At 50.5% G+C, this 18,686-nt stretch overlaps 1 protein-coding gene and 1 pseudogene across 1 annotated transcript in view; both read right to left on the bottom strand.

Moving 5' to 3' along the window:
* Positions 1-2,623: 2,623 nt before the first annotated feature.
* Positions 2,624-18,686, bottom strand: part of ASB18 (ankyrin repeat and SOCS box containing 18) — a 64,455-nt gene continuing 48,392 nt past the window's right edge. Inside the window, exons 4-6 of the mRNA XM_032277832.1 lie at positions 15,166-15,670; positions 4,571-4,684; positions 2,624-3,332 (exon numbers count right to left, since the gene is read on the bottom strand). Coding sequence (XP_032133723.1) covers positions 3,147-3,332; positions 4,571-4,684; positions 15,166-15,670 — 805 coding nt within the window. The 3' untranslated portion in view covers positions 2,624-3,146. The remainder of the gene's footprint in view (positions 3,333-4,570; positions 4,685-15,165; positions 15,671-18,686) is intronic.
* Positions 11,099-11,271, bottom strand: LOC116552077 (annotated as a pseudogene).

Here is an 18,686-nt window from a genome sequence, read left to right as displayed (position 1 = left end):
TCATGTTGAAGTTTGATCTCCAGTGTTGGAGGTAGGGCCTCATGGGAGGTGTTTGGGTCACAGGGCCTTGGTGCTCTCCCTGCAGTAATGAGTGAGTTCTTGCTGGATTAGTGCACTTGGGAACTGACTGTTAACAAGAGCCCAGCACCTCCTCCTCTTTCCCTTGTCCCTCTCTTGCCATGTGACACACTGGCTCCCCTTCACTTTCTGCCATGAGCAAAAGCTTCTTGAAAGGCCTTGCCAGAAGCAGATGCTGACATGTTTCTTCCTGTGCAGCCTGCAGAACTGTGAGCCAAATAAACCTCTTTTCTTTATAAATTGCCCAGCCTCAGCCATTCCTTTAGAGTGATGCAAAACAAATCAGTACAAAGGGTATGTCTCCTCTGAGGTTCATCTGGGAAGCACCTTGCAGTGGCTCTAGCTGGAAAAAAAGAGTCACTGCTTGTCCTTGGAGGATGACCATGAAAAGTCTTTGCTTTAAAATACAGTGTATTCATAGATAATTTGATGGCTTGTGGGGCCAACATATCAGGAGATGATTGCTGTTGAAAAGGTGTTTTATTGCTCACTGATACTAAGAGGAGAGGGCATGCATGCCACAACATGGGGGCAGTCCACAGGGAAGCTCCAGGGTCTCTCAGGAGGTGGGGGAGGAATGGGCAAAGGAGGGCAAGGCTGAAGTTTGGCTAGTTTGATTAACTTCAGCTGACTCTGGGGCATAGGGCTGTCCCAGGTTGTGCCGCACCTGCTCTGGGGTAGACAGTGGTCTGGCATGTGAGGAAGAACTGGATATGAGAGGTGGTTGGGGTGTGGTCTGGGCTCCAGGTTGGTTGGCTAACATTGGAAAAGCATGCTCTGTGTGGAATTGTTTCCTGTCTCTAAGAACTGGCTGGGCCTTGGTGTGGGGGTGGGGGCGGGCAGTTCCTTTTGGGTCATCAGGGTCACAGATATCAAAACATCTGAATAGAGAAAATAAGCTGGGGAGGGGGCTCACTCCTGTCATCCCAGCTACTCAGGAGGCAGAGGCAGGACTGCGTGAGGCCAGGAATTAGAGCCTGGGCAACATGCGAGGTCCTGTCTATATAAAATACAAAAAATTACCCCACTGTGGTAGTGTGCACCTGTAGTACCAGCTGCATGGGAGGCTGAGACAGGAGGATCACTTGAGCCCAGAAGGTCGAGGCTGCAGTGAGCTATGATTGTACCACTGCACTCCAGCCTGGGAGACAGATATATATATATATATATATATATATATATATATATATATATATGAGAATATTAGAGAAAACAAGACAAAGTTGACATAGTCCTTAGGTCCAGGGCATCTGTCTTGGCATGTGACACTCGGGCTGAGCTGAAGCCCCCTTCGATCAGCCTGTGTCTGTCCCTGGCATCTGACTTTCCGGACTGTTCCTGGAGCTGGAACAGTGGCTTCTGGTGAGGGTGTCACACAGAAGACTTGCACAGGATGGAAACATCTCACTCCCCATCCTGCTGGTGTCCTCCTGGGGAGCTCTGGACTGTGACGTGCTTGGGAGCACCAATGGGCCCTGGGCAGGTGCGCGTGCTGTGGTTCCAGTGTCCTTTCTCAATATGCATGTCCGTCGTGATCTGGGGTATAGAGCTTTGCCGGGTGGCTGGGCTCTAGTGGGGTGAGAGGCATCTCTGTGAGGAGTGGGTCCCAAGGCTCAGGGCAGCATGTGGGCTGCTAACACATTGGAAAAGTAGGTATATGCAGGTCCTTAAATAATGTTTTAACGTCATTTTATTATAACGCTGATAAGAAACAAAATTGATTCCTGGCCAGGGCCATGGTGTGTGTGGGTTTTCTCTGGGTGCTCCGGTTCCCTCCCACATCCCAAAGCTGAGCAGATGAGGTGAGCTGGCGTGTCTGAATTGTCCAGTGTGTGTAGGTGGGTGGGTGTGGGGGTGTGTGAGCACCCTGCAATGGAACAGCGCCCCGTCCGGGCCTGGCTCCTGCCCTGCACACTGAGTTCCTGGGGTGGGCTCCGGCCACCCACAACCCTGAACCGGAATAAGAAGGTTAGAAAATGAATGAATGGGCCAGGCACGGTGGCTCACGCCTGTAATCCCAGCACTTTGGGAGGCCAAGGTGGGTGGATCACAAGGTCAGGATTTCGAGATTATCCTGGCCAATATGGTGAAACCGTGTCTCTACTAAAAATACAAAAATTAGCTGGGCGTGGTGGTGGGCACCTGTAGTCCCAGCTACTCAGGAGGCTGAGGCAGGAGAATTGCTTGAACTGGGGAGGTGGAGGTTGCAGTGAGCCAAGATAGCGCCACTGCACTCTAACCTGGGTGACAGCGAGACTCCACCTCAAAAAAAAAAAAAAAAAAAGAATGAATATAAATTATTATAAAATAAAAATTTACAAGGCATATAATAATCATCCAAATGCATGACAATAAATGATGCTGTATGAGAGGGCCTAGAAGCCTGTCACATTGGTGACTGTTCTGAACTTCCTGGTGGCGGGAGGTGTTCCTGGCAAGGTTCATTTTGCAAACATTTATTCCTTGATCTAACCCACCCAGGACAACCACCGTCACTTACTGTTTCACCAAAAATTGGACAAATAATTCTCTTACTTGTTATTAATCTCTCTTAAAGGTATGCATAGCTTGCATTTATTTCTGCGTTTACTATTAGAAAGGTACTGGTCTTTATTTAGAAGTGTGGCAATCTTTTTGTGACCATAAATGTGCTGTAGGAACTTCACACTTGTTTATATCAGTTAACCTTGGGAAAACTGGCTGTGCTATACATCATTTCGCCTAAAGCTGGTTCCCACGAACCTGTCAAAGACCTTAAGTGAGGACTCACTGTAGCTTTTGGCTGAACTTTTGTTGAAAGTTACTTTCTGAGTCCAAGTGCTATGACAGTCATGATTTCACTGGATTCTCACCATCAACCCTGAGAGGCAGAAAGGGCTTTTGTTGACAATTCCATTTCGAGGTGAACATGAAGCTTGGCAAGGTGTGTGCTTCACCCAGTCCCACTGAGGGCAAGTGGGAAGGGAGCTCACATCAGATCCGTCTTCATCAGGGCACTCTCCTCAACACATGATCTCCACGGAAGGGCAGCGAGGAGAACAACAGCGATGGTTGTAGCGTTCTGCTTTTCAGTGCAAAACACCCTCTGGCTCCAAAAGTAGATAATTCTGCAGGGGCTTTGGCAAGGGTAACAGGGGGACGAGGTCAAAGCACTTTTTGCCAAACAGTCTGCGAAGGGCACAGCGGCAGAGATGCTGCAGGCAGCGTGGGGTGTGGGTCAAGGCAAAGAGGGACTGGTAGAACGGCTTGTGCATCTGGAAGGGAAGGCAGCTGGATTAGAATCTGGGCACGTGGAACCAACATTTGTTTTCTTCCTAGCCAGACCGCTGATGGGACAGTGGGCTTTTCTATGGCTAACTGATCCCAGATAAGCACACTGGAGAGAGACGCATCATTTTGTGGGAACCACCTTCTACCCCAAGGCACAGTTCCTGCTGAGTGAGGGGGATTCTGACTGCAGTAACTTCAGATGCTCCAGGTGGTCTCCCTGAATTCCATTTTGCTCCTTCCCCTTTGCACAGCAGTCCTGCAGCTCTGGATTGGCCCTGTTCATCTCACCCCATCATGACCAGCCAGGGAGGGGCTCAGGAGTGAGTGCATGGCAGTGGTCTGGTAGTCAGTCATGCACACATGACTCAAGTCAGTGAAACAGGAGGGAAAATTTTCTAGAACATTCTGGAAAAAATGAAAAACAAATACGCACAACTGTTCTTACTCTCTCTCTTTCTTTTTGAGATGGAGTCTAGCTCTGTCACCCAGGCTGGCGTGCAATGGCACGATCTCGGTTCACTGGAACCTCTGTCTCCTGGGCTCAAGTGATTCTTCTGCCTTAGCCTCCTGAGTAAGTGGGATTACAGGTGTCCACCACCACGCCTGGCTAATTTTTGTATTTTTGGTAGAAACAGGGTTTCTACCAACCATGTTGGCCAGGCTGGTCCTGAACTCCTGACCTCAGGTGATCCGCCTGCCTTGCCCTCTCAAAGTGCTAGGATTACAGATGTGAGCCACTGCGCCTGGCCTGTTGTCACTCTCTTTTAATGGTCAGTCACCTGTGGACTTTGTCGTGGATAGACGTGATGCCCACAGCCCCCTTGAGCTATGCCCACAGTCATATCTTGAGCTGCTGGAGCATGAAGCTGACATACAGGGCCGGAATCGTATGTCCTGACGTGGAGCCAGGCCCATGGATTCAGGTGGCTCTGGCCTTTTTTTGGACACTGGTTAAGAGAACCCTGGTGTTTTTCAGGCCAGCACGGGGCTCTGTGCTCCTTGAGGGCACGACACTGCAACTACTAGAACAAGCTCCTGGCTGTGTGATGACGGAGCCTCCAGAGACAACTAGAAAGGTGCAAATACACCCTCATTTCCCATCCTCCTTCCTCTTTCAGATGTATTATACTTAGCTGAATATCAGTGCAAATCTCCCCATGCAAAGAAGCAAAAACAGACAAAAGCTGTGTAGTAAAGGCAGGCGGAAAGGCAGCTCTCTTGCCTGAAATACTTCCTCAGGAATCACCTCCTTCCAGGACTCTGACACACAGAGGTGAGGGTAGGAGTTGAAAAGCACCTCGATGACTGCAGGGACTGATGCGCAGGTCTTCAGCACCTGGTGGGAAGAGGTGACAGACACAGCATAGGCCAACTGGGTTCTGGGTCCCAGTGGGGAAAGGGTTGGGGATGTGGGGCATACTCTCCCTACTTGCATGACCTCCCTGCACCCAAGTCACACAGGGAACAGCCACAGAACAGTACCACCGGGTTGCTGCAGGGATCGTATGAGTTAATGCACACAAAGACACAAAGCGGGCTGGTGGGTGGATCACCTGAGGTCGGGAGTTCAAGACCAGTCTGACCAACATGGAGAAACCCTGTCTCTACTAAAATACAAAATTAGCCGGGCGTGGTGGCACATGCCTGTAATCCCAGCTACTTGGGAGGCTGAGGCAGGATAATTGCTTGAACTCGGGAAGCAGAGGTTGCAGTGAGCCAAGATCATGCCATTGCACTCTAACCTGGGCAACAAGAGAGAAAACTCCATCTCAAAATAAAAAATAAAAAAAGACACAAGGCAACAGCTCTGCAAGGGGGCCCTTCTTCCCATTGTGATGGCTACCCATGAAAGGCTGGGCCAGGGGCCTAGGCACTCAGGTTCCCAGGGGGGCTATGCAGATGACTTGGCAGTCCTTCTTGGCCCCCAGAGAGTTGCTCAGAGAAAAGGAATGAAGCTCTGCTGGGAGGAAGTTTGGCCTGAGGATGGGGTTTCCAATTTCTTACCTCAATTTTCAAATGTGTCAGGAAATTGAGACTTGGGGAGAGGAATTGTTTTGCTGTTGAATTTCCTCTTGACTTGGCATTTCCATTTTATTTTCACAGTCCACACTGGCAAATATTCCTATTTCCTTACTCGCAAATTTATAATTCACGTCCATTAGCTTCACCATAAAGATGGGAACACTATTTGCTTTTTAAAAATAAACTTTTTTGCTGTTGTTGTTGTGGAGAAATTTGAACCTTCATACACAAAAGTAGGGCCACTAGTATGTGATAAACTCCCATGTACCCACCATCAACCCATGGGTGATCCCGCCCCATCCACTTCCCCTAATGTTAAAGCAAATTCCATGTATCCTATAATTTTATCTGTATTTCAGTGCATCTTTTATAGGACCCTCTGAAGAAGCAAAGATATGATTATAGCACCTGAGAAATTAACAATAGTTTTGTCATATGTCATATACAGGTAGTGTTTAAATTCACAGATTTCTCTGAAATGCCATTATACTAACAAAATAATGTTTGAATAATCATTCCAGTTAAGGCTGGCATAGGGAGACTGGTTGGTGTGATGTGGCTTTAGGTCTCTTTTTGGTTTCATGTGACTTATTTGTGGTGGAAACCGGGTTATTTGTCCTGGGGCGTTCCTCACTTCGGGGCTTTTGCTGATTACATCCTCGTTGGGTTTGTGGACATGCTGCTCTTCCTCTGTTTTCTGTAAATTAGTTCTTGGATTTAGAAGCTGGACCAAATTCATATTCGATTTTGGAGAGGGGCAGGGCAATTTCAGAGTGCTCTCTTTTTGAGGTCTAAGATTTGCCAAGTGTTGTAAAATTGTTTTTTCCACTTCTTGGTTGAGAGACCTGAGGTTATGCAACTTTGCTAAGCACAGCTGCCATATGTCTGCAGCAGTGACCTGAACCGCTACTGGGGCCTGCCTTGCGTCATGTCTGCTGGTGCTCTAGGGACACAGAGTCAAAGAGAAGAAAATCTCACGCCTGTAATCCCAGCACTTTGGGAGGCCGAGGCGGGTGGATCACGAGGTCAAGAGATCGAGACCATCCTGGTCAACATGGTGAAACCCTGTCTCTACTAAAAATACAAAAAAAAAATCAACTGGGCATGGTGGCACGTGCCTGTAATCCCAGCTACTCAGGAGGCTGAGGCAGGAGAATTGCCTGAACCCAGGAGGCGGAGGTTGCGGTGATCCGAGATCGCACCATTGCACTCCAGCCTGGGTAACAAGAGTGAAACTCCGTCTCAAAAAAAAAAAAAAAAAAAAAGAGAAAAAAATATTTAAATCACTCATGGTGGCTGCTCACTTCACGACCTGCCTCCCCTCTCCACAGCTCCAGACCTAAAACCCCTTTAAAATACAAATATGACAAAAAACAATTTATCTTCCTTTGGTCAGAGGTAACTACTATTAACATTTTGTATATGCTAATGTTTTATGTGTTTAGACAGAAAATTAATATATATGACAATGGGTGAATGCTTGGCATATGATTTTGAAATCTGATTTTTTTCCATCCATGCAGAATATATTGTGAACATCTCACAAGCTATTCACAATCAAGTCTTCTTTTTTTTTTTTTTTTTGGATGGAGTCTTGCTTTGTCACCTAGGCTGGAGTGCAGTGGTGTGATATCAACTCACTGCAACCTCTGCCTCCCAGTTCAAGCTATTCTCCTGCCTCAGCCTTCCAAGTAGCTGGGACTACAGGCAGGTGCCACCAAGGCTGGCTGATGTTTGTATGTTCAGTAGAGACGGGGTTTCACCATGTTGGCCAGACTGGTCTTGAACTCCTAACCTCCTGATCTGCCCACCTCGGCCTCCCAAAGTGCTGAGATTACTTTGGGAGTAATCAGGCATGAGCCATCAGGCCCGGCCAAGATGGTGAAACCCCATGCCCAGCTAATTTTTTGCAGTTTTCGTAGAGATGGGGTTTCACCATGTTGACCAGGATGGTCTCGATCTCTTGACCTCGTGATCCACCCGCCTCGGCCTCCCAAAGTGCTGGGATTATAGGCGTGAGCCACCGCGCCCGGCCCTTAAGATTCCTTATCTTATTACGCTGGCTAGAGCTTTTCAGTTCAATGCTAATAACAACATTAATAGCATGCATAATCATCTTATTCCTAATTTTAATAGGATTGTCTCTAATGTTTCACCATAAATATGACCTTGAATATTAGTTTTGAATAGATACTCTATTCTAAGTTAAGAAAATATCTTTCTATTCCTAGGTTATGACAAAGTTTAAGATGTAATTTCATTTTTTTTTGTGGTGGCTCATGCCTGAAATCTCAGGACTTTGGGAGGCTGAGGCAGGTGGACCACCTCGCTGGTTGCTCCTCCTCGTTTTGCTTAGCTGCTGTGTCATCTCCATCCTTCAGATGTTATACCATCCCTGCATTCAGGACTGTTCCCCTTTTCCATTTACTCTCACTTGCTGGTGATCTTACATGGTTTCCTGGCTTTAAATACCATCCATATGTCACTCACCCGCAAAGGCATATCTCCAGGTTGGCCAGATCTCACCCTCTCAAACTCTGGGCTTGAATATGCAGCTGCTTACATTGTAGCCCCACCTGGCTGTATCTCATACTCAATAGACCAAAAACTGAGCTACCTGGTTCCTCTGAACCTGCTGCAACTACCCATAACCTGCCCCATCCCAGGTGATGGCAAATCCACTCTTGCAGTCCCTTGGGCTGGAATCAGAGTCGTCTGTGGCTCCCGTTTCTCCTACACTCCACAGCCAATCTGTTAAAAAGTCCTGTTGGCTCTACCTCCAAAATATATCCAGGGTCAGATTGCCTCCCTTGTCCACACCACCATCGTCCCTCATGCAAATCACAGCAACATCCTCCTAACTCATCTTTCCATGTCTATTCTCCTTCTCAAGTATCTGCTCAACATGGTGCCAAGAGCTGCGGCCTGGAGGCTTCCTCCTGCTACCTCTTCCTGGCAGTTGGCAGGTCGCTCTGCAACCTGGGTTCCTCCAATTTTCAGCTCGGCATGTTACTATGGCTTCACAGTCTTCTCCTGGTGTTTTTTTTTTTTTTTTTTCAAATTGGTAATGTCTGCCTGACAGCCTGGAAACCTATAGCCGTGCCGCAGAAGGACATTGGCTCAGGGTCTTCCTTAGACTTACACATGAGATTGGCTCGGGGTCTTCCTCCTTAGACTCACACATGAGACTGGCTCGGGGTCTTCCTCCTTAGACTTACACATGAGATTGGCTCAGGGTCTTCCTTAGACTTACACATGAGATTGGCTCGGGGTCTTCCTTAGACTTACACATGAGGGTTGCTGTTGCTGTGGACTTCCTCTCTCCCTCCCTCCCTTTCTTCCTTCCTCTGTCTGTGCCTTCGAAGGTATTCTTTAGAGGACAGGAGCTGCTCTTTTTAGACTGGGCATTGTATTAAGGTAAAAGTTATTGCTGGTCCCCTCCCCACGCCCAATTATTTTTTTTCTCATCCATTACTGTCACTGAATCAGGCTTAGCAGGCTTTAGGGAAAGAGGGACAGAGCATGAACATAGAGACACAGAGAGACTGAACCTCAGAGGGAATGCCCGGCGGGTGGCCTGGGCCGGCACAGTCTCCCCAGCCAGTCTGGCCAGCCCAGTCCCTCTCTGTGCCCCACACGTGTCAGCATTTCCGGCTCACACAAGCCCCACTAACGTGCCATTTCCTCGTGCATGGCAGTCTCTGATTTCAATCATCCCCTTCTGTGTTGGCAGAAAATCACGCCATTAAGAAAGGCTCGCGCTGGACCCCTCGGGATGGAGTCTGCTGCTATTTATCTGGTACCCTAGGTGATGCTCATGTCCTCAGGCCTTGCTCACCGCGACCCTCCAGTGACCCTCCCACTGGCCCTGTCGCTTCTCTGCAAAAAGTGAAATGGCTCCCAGGGACTGCAGGTAACCCGGACACGCCCCACCCTGGGAAGAACTGCCCTCCCTGAGAGCCAAAGCACCGCCTCCTCCTGCCCCTCCCCCACTGGGTCACAGACTGTGACAGAGTCTTATTGCCTGTCTCTGGGAATTCATTTTCTGTCTCTCCTCTGTTCCACCTCTCTGGGGCTCCCTGCCCCTCCCTGTCCTCTGCATCGTGCCCCCTCATGTTTGCCAGGCAGCTGGCTGCCTTCATTATTTTTACACCAACACAGTTTAAAAATCTCCGCTGCCTCCTTGTTGTCTGCAGAGAGGCGGCTGCCACATTACTCTGACATGCTGATGTCATTAGTGTCCACACGCACTCTCTTCAGCTAATGAGGCGGCAGAAAGAAAATTAAGGGGAAAAATCACACAGGCACATTGCTTTATATGTAGATGGAGAAATAAAACAAGAGCAAGAAAAACACAGGCGCCCTATTTACAGTCCCCACTCCCTCCTCCCGCTGGGGACTGGGCACACCGGCTCTGTGAAGACAGGAGGGGGAGCCCTGGTTTTTGACTACAGCTACCCCAGAAATCTCCCACTAGAAATCCTGTGGATCAGGATAAGCAAAGTCCCTTTACCTGATTCTGTAATTAGGTTAAAAAAAAAAAAAGTAAACTTTAGGTCCTCATTTTTAGTATACTTAGTGCTCAGAAGCTGAGACAAGACCAGAGATTTGCAGATGTTTCTAGAATTTTTTTTTTTTTTTTAAGGCAAGATCTTGCTCTGTCACCTAGGCTAAAGTATAGTATTGCAATCATGGCTCACTACAGCCTCCACCTCCTGGGTTTAGGTAATCCTCCTGCCTCAGCCTCCTGAGTAGCTGGGACTACAGGTGCATGCCACCATGCCCAGGTAATGCATTTTTAATTTTTTTTAGAGATGGGGTCTCACTATGTTGCTCAGGCTGGTCTCAAATTCCTGGGCTCAAGCCATCCTTGTGCCTCCCCAAGTTCTGGGATTACAGGTGTCAGCCAATGCCCCCAACCTAGAATCTATTATTCCTGCATCAACCTTCATCCCCGTGTTCAAGCCATGTGACTCCTTCACCTGGACCGTCACCACAGCCCGTGCTTTCCATTGGCCCCTACCTGGTGTGTTCTCTACGTTGAGCATAGACATTCCAAAGCACTGATTTGATGATGTCATCTCCTTCCTTAAAACGATGTAATAGATTCCCAAGGCAAAGGCCCAGAGCCTAGACCCTTAAGGCCCCGCCTGGCTGCCGAGTCTCAGTTGGTGCTCCCCTAGCTGTTTCCTCTCCAGTGACTGGCTCATTTTTCCAGCTGCACACATTGCAGTGCCTGTCCTGCTCCAGGACATTTGCCAGGACTTCTGTCTGGAATGTCTGTCCCCTGCTTCACACAGCGAAGCCTTTAGCCTTTAGATATCAGCGCACCTCATCATGTACTTGAGGGAGCCTCGGACCCCAACCCCAGCCAGGTGAAACCCCTGTTCTGTGCTTTCAGGGTGAAGTGAGCCTCGGCTTTGCAGCACTACTCACCACGGCACCTTCACTTGGTGTGTGCGCTTGTCTGATTCACGTGACAGGCAGCTCCACCAGGTCGGGAAATACGTATGCTCCTGCTCCTCACCATGACTCCTGTACTAAGCACCCAAGTTCCCTCAAAATGTTTGTTGAAAGAATACACAAGCACTTAAGGGACACCCCTGGGGAGCACGGCAGGTGCCTACATGGTTTGGGGGTTTCGTTCATGACTGGTGCTTTCCCTGCACTTCCCCGACTGGTGGACAAGTTTGAGTTTGCAGTATTACTAGTATTTCATTTTTACACAGGAGAGAGTGCAGATGCAGCCCCTCTCAACCACAAATCATGCAGTTTCTGCATATATAGGTTTCACATATCCGGGAAAACTGTGCAGGTCACCAGACCCGGAATGCAATCCCTAAGTCTCACCCTGAGAAAACCCTCTTTGTGATCAGGGTATCTCCTCTGCCAGGTGAGAGTCTGAACTCTTTACAGCCCCCTGCAGGTGCTTTTCCATGGGCTGCTGCTGACCTCTGTGCCACAGGAAACAGAGGGACCTTTGGGAAGTCACAAAATAGGAGACAGGGCAGGAGAAGCTGGAGTGTGCTGGCCGCACACCCCGACTGCAAATGAAATGGGTGTCAGGTGAATCCAGGGACAAATAAAGCGGGCCAGGTAAACTGAGCGGTGAGTCTAGGAAGTGTCCAAATAAACACCTGTGAAGGGGGCAGGGGAGGGCAGGGGTGTGAGCCCTGGTTTGGTGCTGTTATCGTCCAGCTCCGTGTCCCTTCTTGGAGCGGGGCTGGACTTACACCTTCCCATACTCTTTGATGCTCCAACACTGTCTGGAGTCGAACCAGAAATGTGTTCTTTAAAGAGGCAAGAAGAGCGAAGTAGTGTTTCCCTGGAAGATGATCACATGGGACTTCATGACTGTTTCACAAATTCATCTTCCAGGTAAGGAGAAGCTGAAGGAGAGAGACACCTGAGCGCAGCCCTTTATCCAGACCAAGCATCCAGCCCACAAAGTCACCTGTGGCAGGTGGCAAACAAGTTCGGGTCCACACCTGTGTGTGCTTCTCTGCCTTCTTGCCTGCTATACAACAGGCGCAGCCCCCTCCTGGAAGGTCCTGACACTTTCCAGAATCCAAACCTGCCAGAATCCACAGCCTGCCCCCTGTGCCTGCCCTCAGCCTCCTGTCCCTGCCCCCAGTGTTAACCAGCGGTCAGCCGGGCAGAAAGGCCCGGCACTGTCAGCATACTGGCTTCCGAAGCCGTGACACTGCTTTGATTCTCACTGCAGAGCACTGGGCCGGCTCGGATGGATGCCCTGTGTCTGCCTGCCGCGGTGATGGTGCCTTTGTCTGGGCATGGGGAGCTGTGATTTATGTCATAAGCTTGCTGTGAAACCTTTTGCCTCAGTAATTCCGTGCTCCATGGGTGTCTCTTTATATCTATTCACAGTACGGCTGCTGCCCACGGACGACGTTCCCTGTGATGGTGCTGGTGCCTCTGCGCCCGCCTCGCCATGGCACCCATGTGGTGCCTGCCCAGCATCTTTGTGGCCAGCTGCAGCGTCTGTTGGGTCTGTTGCTTTGATGTCGCATATGATTAGGTGCCATCCCTGGAGGAACACTTGCAGGGAGATGGGGTGGGAAAGAGGCCGTCTCCAGCTTTCCAGAGTGGTTTGATTTGGCTGTGGGGACCAGACTTGAACATCACAGGCACTGCTGCCTTTGCTTAAGGGGTTCTCAGCATGGAGAATGCATCCTTATCTGCCATCCACTCCTGGCCAGGTGTGGGTGTATCCACTGGACATTTCAGGGTATCCCAGCACAAACAGGTGGAATCCTTATTTCCAAAGATTTAATGTAGACCATGAGCCAAGAGTGGCTGGAATCCCTTTCATTCATTCAACAAACACTGACGGAAGGTCTGCACTTGCAGGCGCTATGTGCAGGGAAGCAGTGGTGGACAATGCTTTTTTGGTGAAAGCCTCAAGATATTAAGATTTCTCAAGAAAACTCCAGTTCCTTCCAGGATGGCAGGAACGGATTCCTTGTCAAGCACTTCTCAAGGCTTCTTGGCCTCCAGCTACAACAAACTGTCCCCCAAACCAAAACCTACCCGCGACCTGAACGGAGGAGGAGCTGTGCCACTGACTGACCCCATTCCTGTGTGGCCGACATGGTGCTGGGAATCCCATCCCAGAACAGGGCCCCCAAGCACCTGGAGAGGAGGCGCTGTGCTTTGCCCTACATCTCTCGCCAGGGCAGGGTAATTCCTACAGCGTTGGAGGCAGAGTCCAGGGCTCAGAGGTCCTGTTCCAAGAAATGAAGCCTGTGGGGCTGCCCCTAGGACTTGAAAGCCTGGTCGGAGAGCACTCAAACTGAAATAATTTCAAGGCTAACAAAGGATTACTTCTAGTCACTACTGAAATATATAGACTTCTTTTTTTTTTATTTTCTTCTTTAAAATAAATTGCCCCATTCTGTCCTGGAGAAGTCAGAAAAAAAATTGCCCCCCAGATATTTTCCCCTTGTGACCCATCCTGTAAAGTTTGTTTTCTCTTTGCATTCCTGTTTTTTGGAGACAGGGTCTTGCTCAACCACCAGGGCTGAAGTGCAGTGTTGCTATCACAGCTCACTGCAGCCTCCACCTCCTGGGTTTAGGCAATCCTCGTGCCTCAGCCTCCTTAGTAGCTGGGACCACAGGTGCATGCCACCATGCTCAGCTAATTAATTTTTTTTTTTTTTTGGTAGAGCTAGTGTCTTGCTGTGTTGCCCAGGCTGGTCTTGACCTCCTGGACTCAAGCGATCCTCCTGCGTCAGGCTCTCAAGTGTTGGGATTACAGGTGTGAGTTACCATGTCTGGCCTCTTTCCATTCTTTATGCAGTTTCAAATGAAAGAGTTGAAGAGTGCATTGGTTTAATGCAGACATAATGTGCCTGGGAAGGGCAGTGGGTGAGTCTTGTTTCCATGTTATAAGTTGATGAACTAAGCCTGCTAATAGTGGGAAACACTAAAATGTAAATTATAAATATAAAAGGTAGCAGTCACAGAACATAAAAACACTAGCATTTCTTCCCTTTCAGGAGTCCACCATGTTGAAATCACTGCATTAGTGGAGCACCACAAGACAATTACCCGGGGCGCGGGGAGACAGCATCGGGAAAGTGCCACCCTGTCTGGCAAGTAAGGAAACACTTGGGGAGCTGTCCCGGGGGATTTTCTAACCTTTCCTAGACACAGTCTTTTTTTTGAGACAGAATTTTGCTCTTGTTGCCCAGGCTGGAGCGCAGTGGCATCTGAATGCATCTATAGTGCAAAGTTAGCATTTGAGAGAAATGTGTGAATCTCAGTTCTTGATGGTTCAGACCACTGGGAACACTGTCCTTTTGAATATTAGCTTTTCAGTTATTTGTTCAAAACTAATCAGGCCAAAATATGTCTCATGCCTATGAGTGATGAGCCTTGGTTGATGGAGATAACTTTCAAATTAAACACACCCAGTCATTGTAAATTTCAAATTTACATCTCATGGAATGACTTCCCTTCAATGAAGTCATTTGGGGAGGACAACCTCTTATTCCAACCAATATTTTGGAAACATTTTCAGTCCTTTGGGTATTTTCTAAGGTGAGAAATCTTTATTCTTTATCATTATTATCTCAGGGTAGATCTGACAGGTGGAATAAGGGATGAGTTGCTGAGAGTCAAGTCTGCAAGGCTGAGCCAGCAGAGCGGGGGTGAGGCGCCAACACTGCGGTGACCTGGACAGGGGACTGTGCCTGGCTGAGACCCAGGCAGAGGAAGAACGTCACCTGACTCGTGTTTCACAGCAATGTAGTGAAGACCCAATGAGAGAAGGTCTGCAAACCTGCGAAGCGCTGTCATTAACAAGGTGGGTGATCAGACTGGGTAACTTCGTTTCAGATCAAACGCCAAATGCGACAAGAGACTGATTTTCATCGTTCTGAAAGTTACACCTAAAGATGAGCTGCCAAAATATTTGGAGCTCTGACTGCATCATCGAAATAAGCGCCTGGCGTCCGTCCCCAGGTGACCACTCTGAAAGGATGCGTTCTTGACATGCAAACCCTTAATTCTCCAGCGGCTCTAACCAGAAGGCTTCTAGGCCTCGCTCCTCAAGGTGGGGTTCCAGGACCAGCAGCCTAGGCCCCACCTGGGACCTTGTTAGCAATGCAGCCTCTCCCACCTCAGGCCCGCTGAGCAGATTCTGCATTTTTACACTTCTCCAGGGGTGCCTGGGCCATTACAGTTTCAGAGTGCAGCATGCAACCCGGCTCCCAGGCAGGTCACTGCGTGGCAAAGCTCCAGCGCACGTGCCAGCCCAGCCGGGTCCTGTCTTACCTTGGGGAAGGCGTCGGGCCACACGGTGGGCGAGCCGTGGTTGAGCAGCGCCTGCACCGTGCGCTGCGGGGCGGCCTGGGGCGCGCAGGCGGCGGTCTGCAGCACGCGGGCCAGCGGCGAGGCCCCGCCATAGTCCAGCGCGCCCGCGTCGGCGCCGTGCTGCAGCAGGAGGCGCACCAGGCTGTGGCTCGCGTGGCCGCAGGCCTTGTGCAGCGGGCTGCGCTCGTCCTCGTCACGCGTGTCAGCCTCCGCCCCGCGCCGCAGCAGCAGCGCGCACAGGCGCAGGCAGCGTCCCTGCTCGTCGGGCCTCCGCGGAGCCCTGCAGGCCGCGCTCAGGGCCGTCTCCCTGCGGCTGTTCCTCGCGTTCACGCGTGCCCCGCGGCCCAGGTAGAGGCGCGCGTGCTCGTCCAGGCCGTGCTGCGCCGCCACGTGCAGCGGCGTGTCCAGGCCCGCGCCGCCCGCGCGCTGCACCGAGGCCCCGTGCTCCAGCAGCGCCTGCGCGCACCTGCGGGAGGCCAGGGCCCGTCACCAGTGCGCCCTGCAGGACGCCTGCACCCCACCACCCCTGGCCTGCTGCTCCGCAATATCAAGAGTGACCCCTGAAACAAAAAGACATGCTCCATTCTCCCGTACCAAGGCTCTGAGAGTTCAAACTAAGCTGGGGAAAAAAAAGATTATAGCAAAACCAGTTCCCAAGTGGTAGAAATAGCCAAAGACATGTCATAAAAATCCATGTGCGGAGTTAAGATTTTCTTTTTTTTTGAGACTGAGTCTCCGTTTCCCAGGCTGGAGTCAGTGGCATAAACTCGGCTCACTGCAACCTGCCTCGTGGGTTCAAGCGATTCTCCTGCCTCATCCTCTTGAGTAGCAGGGACTACAGGCATGCCACCATGCCTGGCTGATTTTGTGTGTATGTGTGTATTTTTAGTAGAGACAGGGTTTCACTACATTGACCAGGCTGGTCTCGAACTCCTGACCTCGTGATCCGCCCACCTTGGCTTCCCAAAGTACTGGGATTACAGGTGTGAACCACTCACTGCGCCTGCTCCAGAGTTAACAGTTTATGAGGAAATCGTAATTGCTTGGAGCTACCCTGGGAATGTGATGTGGTTCAAATGACAGTGCTCTGGTTACCTGGGCTCTTTGTCACACCCGAAGTTAAGGGTTTGGCAGTCACAGTTCTAGGGAGTAGTCCTTGGGGGTCATACTCTTTCCCGGCCCCCATGTAGCTCTCCTAAAAACCTGTCAGCTTTGTGAGGGTGTAGGCAAGCCTTGCCTTGCACGGAGGGACTTTCCCCATCCCACAAGGCACTGACTCAGGCTGGCACCGATCTATCCTCTGACGGTGCGGGGAGCATTAGGTGGAAAGCACAGCTGTGCGCTGTAGTGAGCCTACCTGTGCTCCAACCAGACTCTCCTTGAACAGACTAGATATTGGCTGCACCCACATTCCCCAGTGGTCTCCAGGAGCTTCTAGACTCCATGGGAGCCTGTGGTCTCCCCCAGAGGTGAGTGTCTTCCTTCTGCTGCCTCCAGCAGCATGACTCTCCTCTACCCCAGGCACCAACTCTTCCTCAGAGCCTCTCCCATCTCCTGGGGGCACTCTAAACAGCTCAGCCTAGACTCAGATACCTGGTGAGAAGTGTGCCTTGGCCTGGAAGCAGGAAGACAGTCATACAGACCTCCCCACTCTGCTGGACCTTGTCCTTCATGGACACTGAAAAACACAAGCCCACCCCCAACTTCAGCCACCTGCTCCCACGGTCATCTGCCATTGATAAGGCCGCCCCAGCCTTGGAAGTCTGCAAACATGCCGACTTCAGACCACAGCCCGGTCCCTCCCCAGTGCCTGTTGGTCTACTCGCCATCTTTGCTCTATGGAGAGCTGAGCCCTGGACCCCTTGTTTCTCTCAACCCCTCCTGGCTTCATTTCCTTTCCTGAGCAGCACTGCAGTCACCTCCTCATCTGCATCGTCAGTTCCCTTGAATGGAGAGGACCATGGCCATCCGCTACTCAAATGGCTGGCCTTCAAGCTGGAGTCCATTCTTCGCCCTGCTCCTCTTCCCTGCCGGGCTGCCCAGCCCTGTCGGAGGATGCAGCGCTCATGGAGCTGGCCTTGGTCTCGGTAGGGCCTCAGTTAACTGACGGTTTCAGAGTTAAGGCCACCTCCTCATGCCTTGCTCTTCACTAACCTCTCCTGACGTTGACTCTTGTCCTCAAGCTTCCGCCCTCTTGCCACCCTCCTCCCTCTTAACTGTCTACACTGGCTTCATTCAGGGTGCGGCTCCCAGGAACTCCCTCACCTGCCTGCCTTCTGCAAACACATCTGCTTCAACGCTGATTAGAATCTGTTTTGACAACTACTGTTGCCTCCCTCTTCCCCACACCTAAGGAAGGCACTCCGTCTCCATCATCTTGGCCCAGAGTCAGTCTTCTTTGGCTTCTGAGATGACTTGATCCTTGCCATTTTCCTGTCCTTCTGTTCCCCTGTCCCATTTCAACTGGTCACTGAGCGTTCTGGGTCCATCTCATCTCCTGAACTACTTCCTTCCATTGTCACTGTCCTTTGTTGAGGCCACGTCATTTCTCTGAACGCTTATGAGTCTCTTCATTTGCCCCTTGCTGCAATCTAGCAAGCTGCATACTACCTGGAAAAAGCCTTTCCAGTGCGAACCAGACATGTGCCTTCTGACAGCCCCACAGCTCCTCCTGCCTGCTGGGTGAAGCCCACGCTGCTCTCCCTAGGACCCAGGACACAGCATGATCCAGTTCCTGGGGGCCTCACCGGGTTCACTTCCTGAGGCTCCACCTCTCCATGCGTCAGTTCTACCTGATCAGGTGTGGTGCTAAGAGTGCACCCTGCCGTGCCATGCCTCATGCCCTCTGCTTGCTCCTTCCAGGTTGCCTGCTGCACGCGATGGCCCACACAGTCCCATCTTTCCTTCCTGTGCCACTAGGCAGAGGGCTCACACCTCTGTGTTGTCACGTGCCTTGCACTGTGTGCCCAGGCACCATGTTGATCGTGCCGTATTTCCAGTATGTGTTGGGCTGGGGGCAGTGGCTCATGCCTGTAATCTCAGCACTTTGGGAGGCCAAGGTGAGTGGATCACCTGAGGTCAGGAGTTTGAGACCAGCCTGGCCAACATGTTGAAACCCCATCTCTACTAAAAATACGAAATTAGCCAGGTGTGGTGGGGCATGCATGTAATTCCTGATGCTCAGGAGGCCGAGGCAGGAGGTTGAATCTGGAGGCAGAGGTTGCAGTGAGCTGAGATCGTGCTGCTGCATTCCAGCCTGGGTAACAGAGCAACACTCTGTTTCAAAAAAAAAAAAAGAATTCTTGGCACCTTTAACTCCTTAAATGTAGAAAGGGAGGCTTTGTTTATCTCTGATTCCCAGTACCTATCACACTATTGGTATTCCCTAAAAGCATGTTGAACAAACACATTCCACTAATTAACATCTTTCAGCTTTTCTTTATGCTGCCACTGCTTTTCCTTCTATACTGACCTAACCGGGT

This window comes from Sapajus apella, unplaced genomic scaffold (genome assembly GCF_009761245.1).
Source record: "Sapajus apella isolate SASKATOON/1434 unplaced genomic scaffold, GSC_monkey_1.0 scaffold10, whole genome shotgun sequence".
NCBI classification, from domain to species: Eukaryota; Metazoa; Chordata; class Mammalia; order Primates; family Cebidae; genus Sapajus; species Sapajus apella.
The sequence above is the reverse complement of the archived record's forward strand: the minus strand, read 5'-3'. Positions and strand labels throughout refer to the sequence as shown.